This window comes from Carcharhinus amblyrhynchos, chromosome 14 (assembly GCF_965287045.1).
Source record: "Carcharhinus amblyrhynchos chromosome 14, sCarAmb.v2.hapA, whole genome shotgun sequence".
In the NCBI taxonomy this organism is placed as follows: Eukaryota; Metazoa; Chordata; class Chondrichthyes; order Carcharhiniformes; family Carcharhinidae; genus Carcharhinus; species Carcharhinus amblyrhynchos.
In genome coordinates, this window is record NC_137337.1 from 77,026,148 (window position 1) to 77,038,898 (window position 12,751).

General features: G+C 43.4%; 1 protein-coding gene across 1 annotated transcript in view; it reads right to left on the reverse strand.

The window, feature by feature from the left end:
- The window catches only part of fam98b (family with sequence similarity 98 member B), a 29,292-nt gene extending 16,766 nt beyond the window's left edge, over positions 1-12,526 (reverse strand). Inside the window, exons 1-5 of the mRNA XM_080202076.1 lie at positions 12,389-12,526; positions 9,258-9,406; positions 5,235-5,369; positions 1,608-1,789; positions 1,441-1,521 (exon numbers count right to left, since the gene is read on the reverse strand). Of these exons, the coding sequence (XP_080058202.1) occupies positions 1,441-1,521; positions 1,608-1,789; positions 5,235-5,369; positions 9,258-9,406; positions 12,389-12,426 (585 nt within the window). The 5' untranslated portion in view covers positions 12,427-12,526. The remainder of the gene's footprint in view (positions 1-1,440; positions 1,522-1,607; positions 1,790-5,234; positions 5,370-9,257; positions 9,407-12,388) is intronic.
- Positions 12,527-12,751: the final 225 nt, after the last annotated feature.

A 12,751-nucleotide genomic window follows, 5' to 3' on the forward strand; every position in this document is an offset into this window, starting at 1 on the left:
AATTCATTCGTGGGACATGGGTGTCGCTGATTATTTATTGTCCATCCCTGGTTGCCCTTGGAGGACAGTTGAGTGTCAACCACATTGCTGTGAATGTGCATTCACATGTAGGCCAGACAATGTAAGGACGGCAGATTCCCTTCCCTAAAGGGCATTAGTAAACCAGATGGGTTTTTCCAACAATCAACAATGGTTTCATGGCCATCAGTAGATTCTTAATTCCAGATTTTTTTTATTGAATTCAAATGCCACCATCTGCTATGGCAGGATCTGAACCTGGGCCCCCAGAACATTAGCTGTGTTTCTGGATTAATAGTCTAGTGATAACACCACTAGGCCATTGCCTCCCACCTCCTCTAGTGTCACACTGGTACCTTACATTAGAGGTTTCAGCTGTTCCTGCACATTAAACCATTAACTTATTAAACTTAATATAGTGACTTAACCCCTCAAACATATTTTCAGGTCAACAATCACTGACTAAACTTCACACTCTGATAGCGCTTTTCCAATGGTCCCCTGGCGTTGAATAGAAAAGGTATTACGCTAGGCTCAAGTGTAGACCTAGTTCACTGCTAATCTGGTCAAAACCGCAACAGATAACTTTAGTTGATATATGCTGTGCTTCTGCAATTTATCTGCATATTAAAAATACCACAGCTTTATGCAAGAGCCACGGTTTACTCTGTTAGCGTTCAGATCAATGTTCCTCTCTGAGGCACCACCACCAAACACTGCATTAAAAGTCATTAATACAAAATAGCAGCAAAGTTTAATCAAAAGAGAAAATGCTGGAAAATCTCAGTGGGTCTGGCAGCAACTTTAAGGAGAGAAAAGAGTCAACGTTTCGAGTCCAGATGACCAAAGCTTTGACTAAGATTCATCTGGGCTCGAAACGTCAGCTCTTTTCTCTCCTTACAACGTGCCAGACCTGCTGAGATCTTCCAGAGTTTTCTCTTTTGGTTTCATATTCCAGCATCTGCAGTAATTTATAGAATCATAGAACCCTACAGTGCAGGAAGAGGCACTTCGGCCCATAGAGTCTGCACCAAACACAATCCCACTGAGGCCCTATCCCCATATCCCTACATATTATACTCACTAATCCCTCTAACCTACACATGCCTGGACACTAAGGGGGCAATTTAGCATGGCCGAGCAACCTAACCCACACAGCTTTGGACTGTGGGAGGAAACCAGAGTACTTGGAGGAAACCCATGCAGACACGAGAAGAACATGCAAACTCCACACAGACAGTGACCCGACCTGGGAATCGAACCCAGGACCCTGAAACTGTGAAGCAGCAGTGCTAACCACTGTGCTGCCCATTTGTTTCATTGTAATTTGTTTCTGAGCAGCAAAGTTTACCCTCATAACAGCAATTCAAAGTAGATGATTCTACGTGAAGGGTTTCCTTATTTTTCAAAGTAGTCTCTTACCCAGTGATCAGGAGTTAGTGTTAGTTTCAACAACGGTTCTCCCACATGGCTTTTGGGAATTTTGGAAGTAACATTTTTCACCTGCAAAACAAGAAATATTTAGAGATTGTTCCAATACAGCAAATAAACATGAGGGCTTAAGAACAACAACAAGCTGTAAAACCAACCTTTTCCTCTATAAGCTTAAATAAATGTGCATCAGCAACACCAGACACAGGACAGGGCAAACTTAATGTTGCACAGATAGATTTAATTTCCTGCCGAACTTCTTCGTTGTCTTCAACTTTGGACACCGGAGGAGATTTGGAGTGCAGGATCCTAGCTGTCTGAAGCTCTGATGATAGGTATACTGAAAACAAACAGATACAGAGATAAAAGCAGAGGTTTATTTTTGTAAATTTTAAATGTATCTAAAGATAACACACTTAAGAATGCTTTGGCAAATACAGACAGCTGTCAATTTCCTTTGGATTAGAAATAGCGAGACACCTAGAAAGGAATGGTTTGATAGGGCAGATGCAGCACGGATTCATTAAGGGGAAATCGTGTTTGACAAATTTATTGGATTTCTATGAGGATGTGACTAGTGCGGTAGACAGAGGGGAACCGGTGGATGTGGTGTTTTGAGATTTTCGTAAGGCGTTTGATAAGGTGCCCCATAAAAGGTTGCTACAGAAGGTTAGGGTGCACGGAGTTGGGGGTAAGGTGTTAGCGTGGGTAGAGGATTGGTTGTCTAATAGGAAGCAGAGAGTTGGTATCAATGGGTGCTATTCTGATTGGCGGCTGCTGACTAGTGGAGTGCTGCAGGGATCGGTGCTGGGGCCTCAGCTATTTACCATTTATATAGATGATCTGGAGGAGGGGGCTGAGTGTAGGGTGACGAAATTTGCTGATGACACGAAGATGAATGGTAAAGCAAATTGCGTGGAGGATGTGGAAAGTCTGCAGAGGGATCTGGATAGGCTGAGCGAGTGGGCGAGGACCTGGCAGATGGAGTATGATGTTTCCAAGTGTGAGGTTATCCACTTTGGCAGAAATAATAGTAGGAGGGATTACTATTTAAAGGGTGAAAAGCTGCAGCGTGCTACGGTGCAGAGGGACCTAAGGGTCCTTGTGCATGAGTCGCAAAAACCCAGTCTGCAGGTGCAGCAGGTGATCAAGTGATCAAGAAGGTGAATGGAATGCTGGCCTTTATAGCGAGGGGGATAGAATATAAAAGCAGGGAGGTCTTGCTGCAACTGTACAGGGTACTGGTGAGGCCGCAGCTGGAGTAGTGTGTGCAGTTTTGGTCGCCGCACTTGCGCAAGGATATATTGGCCTTGGAGGGAGTGCAGAGGTGGTTCACTAGGCTGATGCCGGAGATGAGGGGGTTGGACTATGAAGAGAGACTGAATAGACTGGGTCTGTACTCGTTGGAGTTTAGAAGGATGAGGGGGGATCTTATAGAGACGTGTAAGATAATGAAGGGGATGGATAGGGTAGAGGAAGAGAGATTCTTCCCGCTCAGAAAGGATAGCAGGACTAGAGGGCACAGGTTCAAGATGGGGGCGGGGGGGGGGCAGTTTAGATCGGAGTTGAGGAGGAACTTCTTCACTCAAAGGGTGGTGAATCTCTGGAATTCTCTGACTGTTGAAGTGGTGGAGGCTACCTTGCTAAATATATTTAAGTCAAAGGTAGATAGGTTTTTGATAGACAAGGGAATTAAGGGTTATGGGGAGAAAGCGGGAAAGTGGAACTGATCCACTTCAGATCAGCCATGATCTTATTGAATGGCGGGGCAGGCTCGAAGGACTAGATGGCCTACTCCTACTCCTATTTCTTATTCGGCTAATTTATTTTATACATTCATTCACGTAACAAATGACCTTCAACAAAGCAGGTTAATTTTGCTACAAGAAGTTAAAAGCTCCAAAGAAATCTTATCTCTCCCTGAGAAAAAAAGCAAAGTTTTGTTCATCGTCACAACTATATTCCCCACACCCTCAGCAAAAGGTCAATTTTTAAGCAGAGAATATTTGCGTGTTCTCCTTGTGCCTGAATGAGCTTCCTCTGGGTGCTCCGGCTTCCTCCCACAGTCCAAAGATGTGCAAATTAGGTGGATTTGTCCCTTAGTGGCCAAAGATGTGTAGGTTAAGGGGATTAGCCAATGTTGAACACATGGGATTGTGGGGATAAGGACGTGCACAGGTGAGATGTTCTTTTGGAGTTGGTGTAGATTCACTAAGTCTCTTTCTGCATTGTAGGGCATTCTTCAATGGTAACATTGCAAACACTTTAAAAACATCCAGTTTTGTGCTAAAATGATTTTTAAAAAGCAATTCTAAGGTGTATTTAGAACTCATTTTTATTAACTCTTTGATATAGCCCCTTTCCCAGCCTTAGGATATCTCAAAGGAACATCAGGAAACAGCAATCTCCTTTCAGTCTGTTACACTGTTCTGTTAGATCATGGCTGTCCTGCATCTCAATTCCAGCTAACCTCCATGGTTTACTGACTATTAATGCCCTGCCTAATGTAACAAAAATATTATTGATTTCAAAAGAAGAAGGGGGATATGGCAGCACTTCAGAAAAGACAAGGGAACAATAAAAGGGGGATACCATTTATGATGTTAGTTAGCACAGGGGCTATTAGCAGTTTAGCTGCAATGGGGTCAGAAGTGGGAGTGGGCCTCATTGACAAAATGTAAGAGGAAAACAGAGAAACTTTTTAAAAAAAAGCAGGATCACAGGTATGTGGGTGCTGGGAACAACATTCCAACTTGTGACACTAATAAATAAACTTTAAAAACTATAAACCCACCTAAGGGGCCTAAGTCTGATTTACATTGCTGCTGAGTTAGCTGACAACAGATCATTTCTCCCTGCGAGAGAGAAAGAAAGCCAGGGAATGGGAAAAAAGGGAAAAACAAAAGGTGTTCCCGATCCCCATGCCTATCTAGTGACTCTTACCGAAGAGCTTGAATGGTGAGAAGGAAATGATCAATCCTGGGTCTGCTGCCTCTATAGTCCACCATCCCGCCAGTGTTCACTACTCTTTGTGCAGCAGATCTGATGGGCCAGCTGGCGCTGCCCAGCACATCAATTTTCTAGGTTGACATTTATTCAAACAGTGAAGAACAGCAACTCTGAAAAGGTGCCGTGCGGCTGCTGATGACTAAGAGTCCTCAAAGCTCCTGAGAAACAATCACTGAATTCATGTAACAAGGGATTTTGGGGACACCTTGTGGTGAATGATAGTGAGTCAGGCATACTCTCAAAACACTCAGTGATAGAAGGGCCACAGTACCCAACAGTAATATTACTAGATCAACCATTTTTATGTGGCATAAATTTTCTGCTTCCTTTTTTTGCAATATGTTTTAAGCAATCCTATTAAGTAAATTACAAACGAAGGCACAATGGTTAGCACTGTTGCCTCACAGTGCCAGGGACCCGGGATCGATACCAGCCTCGGGTCACTGTCTGTGCAGAGTTTGCATATTCTACCCATGTCTGCATGGGTTTCCTCTGGGTGCTCCAATTTCCTCTCACAGTCCAAAGATGTGCAGGTTAGATGGATTGGCCGTGATGAATTGTCCCTTAATGTCAGGGGGACTAAGTAGGGTAAATGCATGGGTAATGGGGATAGGACCTGGGTGGGATTGTGGTCGGAGGAGATTTGTTGGGATGAATGCTCTCCTTCTGCACTGTAGGGATTCTATAATAAAGGTTCCAGCAGCAATCCCTGCAACAAATGCATGGAAAATATCAACAATAAAAATTCTATCTTGTTGGCAGACAATTTAACTTACACAGAAGTTTTAAGCAGTCTTCTTTCTTTTTTAGTCGCTCTTCAAAATCACCAGTGAGAAGTGTTGAATAGGGGCAAGACATCTCTTTTAGGAAGCCATTAATCTCAAACAGAAAGCTTTCAACGTCATCGGCACCTTAAATAGCAAGTCAGTAGAATTAAAATATTAGTAAATTAGAAGTGTACGAATCATTTCTTTCCTTTAATACTTGTCAAGAAGTCAAATCGATCCAAGAAAATGAAATGTCCTAGGACACATTTCCCTCTCAATGCTAAAGCACCACATATCAAACAAAACCCTCAGAAACTGCAGCTGCATAAAAGACAATCGGCTCTGATTCCAATATATGTTGCTAAATCTGGCCATCACATTTCACTAACTGATCCAACCCTATTGCCAAGACTAAAATCCAAACAATTCTCAAATCAAAATGGAACAAATAACATGCGCAACATGAACATAAATTCCTGCACAGAACAATTAACCCAGTGCTATGGGCATGTAGGTTGAATACAAAAAGCTAACTGTGTCAATTAATGCCATCAAATAAAGGGGTAAAGCCTTTGTCTCAATCTAACTCAAATCAAAAAAAAACATAACATATGCAGAGAACTGGCAGTCAAAAATAGGATCAGATGTACATTCAGCATATAGCTCCTCAAGTGTTTAATAAGATCATCACTGACCCTTTATTTCACAGATTCTTATTAATTTGCTCTCACTAAGTGTATTTTAAATAACTTCACACAATTTAAGTACAGAGGGATTTAGATGTCCTACTGCATGAATCATAAAAAGCTAGCAGGCAGATACAACAAGTAGTTAAGAAAATGTCATTTTGGCCTTTCTTGCAAAGTTTAAAAATAGGGAGGTTTTGTTGCAATTGTAGAGTGTTGGTGAGGTCTCACTGGAATACTGTGCACAGTTTTGATCCCCTTATCTAAAAAAGGATATCATAACATTGGAGGTAGTCCAAAGGAGATTGGCCAGGAGAATTCCTGGAATCAGTAGGTTGTCCTATCAAGAGAGGCTAAATAGTCTGGGTCTATACTCCTTGGAATTTATAAGAGGGAGGGATGATGTTACTCAAACATATAATATCCTGAGGGGGCTCGAAGGGTAGATGGTGAGATGTTTTCATGAGTGGGAGAGTCTTGAACAAGGGGACAAAGCTACAAGATAAGGGGTCAGTCATTTCAAACTGAGTTGTGTAGAGGCTGATGAATCTCTGGAATTCTCTGCCCCAAAGGATGATAGAGGCTGAATCATTAGAGGTATTTAAAGTGGAGGTGGAGAAACATTTGATAGATCGCGGAGTAGACAGAGGGTTATGGGGAAGTGTAGTTGAGAATTTTGATTAATCCTAAATGCCTAGCATGAAGGTAATGCTAATGTTTTAATATGTGGTTTGAGAATAATACAAAATATTTAAGTAACATATAATAGTGTCCCTAAGAAATGAATTTGTAACATGCCAGTAAAATGAAAGATGTCTCCATGAAAGATGTGGAGATGCCACATCTCAGTGTTCTGTAAGTTTCAATTAGATCCCCCCTCATCCTTCTAAACTCCACTGAGTATAGACCCAGACTCCTCAACTGCCCCTCATATGGCAAACCCTTCATTCCAGGGATCATTCTTGTGAACCTCCTCTGGATCCTTTCTAAGGCCAGCGCATCCGTCCTTAGATATGGGGCCCAAAATTGCACACAATACTGCAAATGCAGTCTGCCCAGAGCCTTATACAACCTTAGCAGTACATCCCTGCTCTTGTATTATGGTCACATGTATTAGTATACAGTGAAAAGTATTGTTCCTTCTGTGTGACACAAAGCATGTTGTACACAGAGTGCAGATAATATTGGAAATCTTATTAATTGATTACAAGCAATCGACATTTGCTGTTGGCAATATCAGACAGCTCAGATCAGCTCACTAAAGACAATAAGATCACATGGTGCATAATGAACACAATTCAAAAAGGGAAAACATCTGCATGTTCCTAAGCATAGTCATGAATGTCATTAAAAGGATAGATTAATTTGTGGTTATCTAATATCCATTTTATCATAGAATCCCTACAGTGTGGAAGGGGACCACTCGGACCATCAAGTCTGCACCAATCACAACCCCACCCAGGCCCTATCCCCTTAACCCCATGTATTTATTTACTCTGTTCATCCCCCTGACACTAAGGAACAATTTAGCATGGCCAATCCACCTAACTCACTCATCTTTTGGATAGTGGGAGGAAACTGTAGTACTCGGAGGAAATCCACGCAGACACAGGGACAATGTGCAAACTGCACACAGACAGTCACGCTATGCCAGAGTTGAACCTGGGTCTCTGGCGCTGTGAAGCAGCGGTGTTAACCACTGTGCCACCCTTGAGAGCAAATTAGAACTTGTAAAACAAAGGATCGGTGATGATCTTACAAATAACAAAAGTAAGCTCAAGCAACCGTGTGCCATACACCAGATCCCATTTCTCAAGTTTATGAACAAATTTATCAACAAAATTGTTGAATATTCTAGAAGACGCATGAATTTAATTGCAGGATAACAAATTCACTGGCTGCAATCACAGAATTGCAAGAATATATACTGATGGAACTGTATCCCCAACTTAATGGAACAATTCCCTTATTGAAATTAAACTGCATCAAACTGAAAATGAGAAATATGCCAGCAGGTATATCAGCCCCTTAAAGACTGCATTACCATTCAATCAAATCATGGCTGATTTTATCTTAACTTCATGTATCAGTCTTAGTTCTGTAACCCTCACCTGACCTATCCATGTCAGTTCAGAAATTTTCAGCTGGCTCTCTGTTTGTGGGGTGTGTGGAAGTGTTCCCAATTTCTGCTAGGTTTCCTCATACTGGCTACACTTCTGCCCACTCAACGTCCCCTTGCAACTTTGTGCCTCCCATCTATACGACTTACTCTGCCCCCTGACTTGGTGCCATCAGCAAACCTGGGTATGCTGCTTTCTATCAGTGGTTTGAAAATGCAACGAAAAGGAGCCCCAGTACAGATCACCATGGGAGCCAATCTGCCAATCTGAGTACAGATCCATTAGGCCTACTGTTGTCTCCTAACCAGTTCCTCCCTCACATCAATAAGTTGTCATACATTCCACGTGTGCCTATTTCTGCAACAACCTCTTACGGAGGAACCGGCTTTCTGAGAGTCTGTATAAATAATGCCCATAGACACTCCCTTGCGGAAATCATTAAAGATTTGATCATCTTTAGGCTCATTTTCTCAATTACTACTTGTTAAAAACTTGGACACTATACCCAGTGAGTACATCTGCAATATTCCTCATCCACATTCTCCATGTATCTAATTACACATCTGCTCTATCTCCACATCACTTCCATAAAAGGGATTCTACCAAAAGTAGCAAATTGACAGGATACTTTGCTTCCTGTAGCAATGAATTTAAGCTGTTTTTGCCGAACTAATGCTCCAGGATGTAACAACTGTAGGGATACACTGATCAAGTCATCTTCCTTAAGCTTGATTTCTAGAATTTTCTTTTATTCAGCATGTGATATCATTTGCCTCAAATATTATTTGAGCTTCTCAATTATAATTTTACCAGGATAATGAAACCATTATGATACAGGTTTTTACCTACGCTTTCATATATAATCAGATTACATTATTTTCTCATCAGCAGGAACGTATGGAGGAAACCCTCGCAGACACAGGGAGAATGTGCAGACTCCGCACAGACAGTGACCCAAGTCAGAAATCGAACCTGGGTCCCTGGCATTGTGAGGCAGCAGTGCTAACCACTGCGCCACCGTGTCACCCATCATTATGATACAGGTCTTTACTTATGCTTTCACATATAATGAAGTTAAATTATTTTCTCATCGGCAACAGCACATGGAGGCAAACTTCAAGCTAAACACTTCTCAGAAATATATTTTAGAAAACATTCAGGGCCGTGGAACAAGCATATCTGATCTCTTGAAAACAGTAGATGTTCTGACAGTAGACTGTTCTTACCAGCAGTGGCATTTATAGTTTCTTCCAAATTACACAACGTTTTAATCTGTGATGATAACCACACACAAAGTTCAGTAAATGCTAAAGAGGATGGCCCAGCCTCAACTGCTTTCAAAAACGCTTCTTCTTCTAACAAGGGTCCACTGTACCTGTACCAAAAAAAAAATCCATTAAAGTAGAATGTTGATGTCAAAATGTGGGTCCAAATAGATTAAAAAAAGGAACATTCACAGCTTAATGGAAATACTGGCCGACAAGTGGGAAGCTTGTCAAACAAAATCTGCTCCTCAAAGTTCACAAGACACAAAAAAAAGACAACAGGGACACAGGCATTCTCAGGTAATGTTCACAATATTTGCAGAATGTACTGATGTGATCAACAGAAGATAACAAAGATGAAAAACATCACAAGATTTAAACAAGGTTTGTCAAATTTTCCACTTGAGTTATGCACAGGTCCAAATTTACAGTTCAGTTACCAACAAAAAATTTAACGTTTTTTATTCATTCATGGGATGTGGACGTCACTGGCTAGACCAGCATTTATTGCTCATCCCTAACTGGCTTCGAAAAGATGGTGGTGAGCTGCCTTCTTGAACCGCTGCAGTCTACATAGTATAGGTACACCATAGTGCTGTTTGGGAGGGAGTTGCAGGATTTGAACCCAGTGACAGTGAAGGAATAGCAGTTCCAAGTCAGGACAGTGAGTGGCTTAGAGGGGAACCTTCAGATGTTGTCTTAAGGGGACAGCAGTGCATCTTGTACATGGTACATACGGCTGCTACTATGCGTTGGTGGTGGAGGAGTGAATGTTGAAGGTGGTGCTCTCTCTTGGATGGTATCAAGCTTCTTGAATATTATTGGAATTGCATTCATCCAGGCAAGTGGGCAGTATTCTATCACACTCCTGACTTTTGTCTTAAAGACGGTGAACAGGCTTTAGGGAGTCAGGAGGTGAGTTATTTACTGCAGAATTCCCAACTTCTGACCCGCTCTTGCAGCCACAGTATTTATATGGCCATACCATTCTGATCAATGACCACCCCTGGAATGTTGGTAGTGGGAATTCAGCAAAGGCTACGCCACTGGATGTCATGGGGAGATGGTTAAATTTTCTTGTTGGAGAAGTCATTGCTTGGCACATGTGGTCCGAATGTTACTTGCCTTTTGCCAGCCCAAGCTAGATATTATCCAGGTCTTGTTAAGTTTGGACGTGGACTGCTTCATTATCTGAGGAGTCACGAACAGTGAACATATTATGCAAACATCAGCCAACATCCTCACTCTAACCTTACGATGGAAGGAAGGTCATTGATGAAGTAGCTAAAGATAGTAGGCTTGAGGACATTCCTTGAACTGGAGATGAGTAACTTCCAACCACTACACCCATTTTTCTTTGAGCTTGGTATAAACGGAGAGGTTGCCTTGTGATTCCCATTGACTCAAGTTTTGCTCGGATTCCTTGATGCCACACGAAAGCTGCCTTGATTTAAAGGGCAGTTACCTTCACTTCTTCAGCTCTTCCGTTCATGTTTGAACCAAGTCTGTAATCAGGCCAGGGACTGAGTGGCTCAGGCGGAATGAGTATTTGAATATTCCTCTGATGAGGATCAAAGCTAAATGGAGAATTGGTAACATAAAGCTGTAGATATTTTAGCTTGAGAAAACAAAAATATTTGCCCAATTTACACTTTCATGACCAACTGTAGGCCTGAAATTTGACTTGCCTGGATGAGTGCGGCTCCAACAGCATTACAGAATAAACTAGTCCACTTGTTGGGCACTGCATCCACATCCACCATCTATGGTGAATAATATTCACCATAGTGAATATTTATTCACTACTGACCACCACTGATCTGAGCAGTTTCCAAACCAGGGACCTCTACCACCTAGAAGAAGCAGCGCAACAGATGGCAACATGACCACCTGCAAGCCATCCTTCACTGCAGCTGGATCAGAACCTGGAACTCTCGTCCTAACAACACTGTGGGTGAACGTGTGCCATATGGACCGCACCAGCTCACCACCTTCTCAACGGCAATTCAGGATTGGCCTTGCCAGTGATGCTCACATCCCAAGAAAGAAATGAATCTAAGTCTCTGGATTATTCACCCAGTAACATTCTGCTTATCAAGCTCCATAACACATTAGAAGGGATGGTTGAGGAGCATTAACAGATGAGTGAGAAAGACAAGGATGTGCTAACTGGGGGACAAAAAGTAAATTACTGCAGATGCAGAAATCTGAGGGTGGGGTGGGTGAGGAGGGGGGATGGGAAGTGGAAGGGTGGGGTTATCAGTGCGTGTTGGAATACATTTGGCTCAGTGTCAGAGAGTCACGAGGGATCAGGCCACCCACTTAGGGGGTGGGGGGCTGACCACTGGTGGTGGTGAGCCAGTCTCGGCCTCCCACTGAGGGATCATCCACTGGTCGGGGGCCACCTGCTTGGCGGCGGGGGGGGCACATATTACGGGGTGGCATATTGGGGAGGGTCGCATATTGCGGGGCCCTGTATTGGGGAGAGCTGTATTGGGAAGGGGGGGGGGGTGTATATTGGTGAGGTTTTATTGGAGATGTATTTGGAGGGGTGTACATTGGGGGGGTGTACATCGGAGGGGGGGGAATATTTAGGGTTGTATATTGAGGGTTGGATATTGGAGGTGTTTTATTGGGGGTGTATATGGGGGTTGTACATTGGGGGGGAATATTTGGGGTTGTATATTGGGGAATGTATATTTGGAGGGGGTGTATATTGGGGCTGCATATTTGGGGGTGATGTATATTTGGGGAGGTGTATATTGGGGTGTACATTGGGGGGTGTATATTTGGGGGGGTGTACATTGGGGGCTGTATATTTGGGGAGGTGTATATTGGGGGTGTACATTGGGGGGTGTATATTTGGGGGGGTGTACATTGGGGGCTGTATATTTGGGGAGGTGTATATTGGGGGTGTACATTGGGGGGGATGTATATTTGGGGGCTGTAATATTGGAGGTGTTTTATTGGGGAGGTTTTATTGGGGGCGGGGGTGTACATGGGGGGGAGAATATTTGGGGTTGTATATTGGGGGGAATCTGGATATTGCCGGGGGGGGGGGCGGGTACACAGGGAGTGCGGTCACTGCTCACCCCAGCGCCTCCAGCGTGTCCAACACATCGCCCTCCATGGTCCCGGCGGAGGGCCCGAGGCCTCAGGCAGGTAGAGCACAGCAGCAGGCCCGCTTCCCCGCACTCTCTCCCGCTGCAGCTCCCGCTCCTTTTGTTCCGGGGGACAGAGACAAGAGCAGCCCCAACCCGCTCAAACCCAACCGCGCCGGACCTCCACCAACACCGCCACCTGGCGGCCGGGAGGAGCCCCTGCAGCTGCGCAAAGGTTAACCATGCTTCACATCAACTTCCATTGAATATAATGCACCCACACCGGGCCAACTTACACTTTATGCATGGTCTTTATAAAGTGCAGCTAGACTTAAGATCCACTTATATTTTACG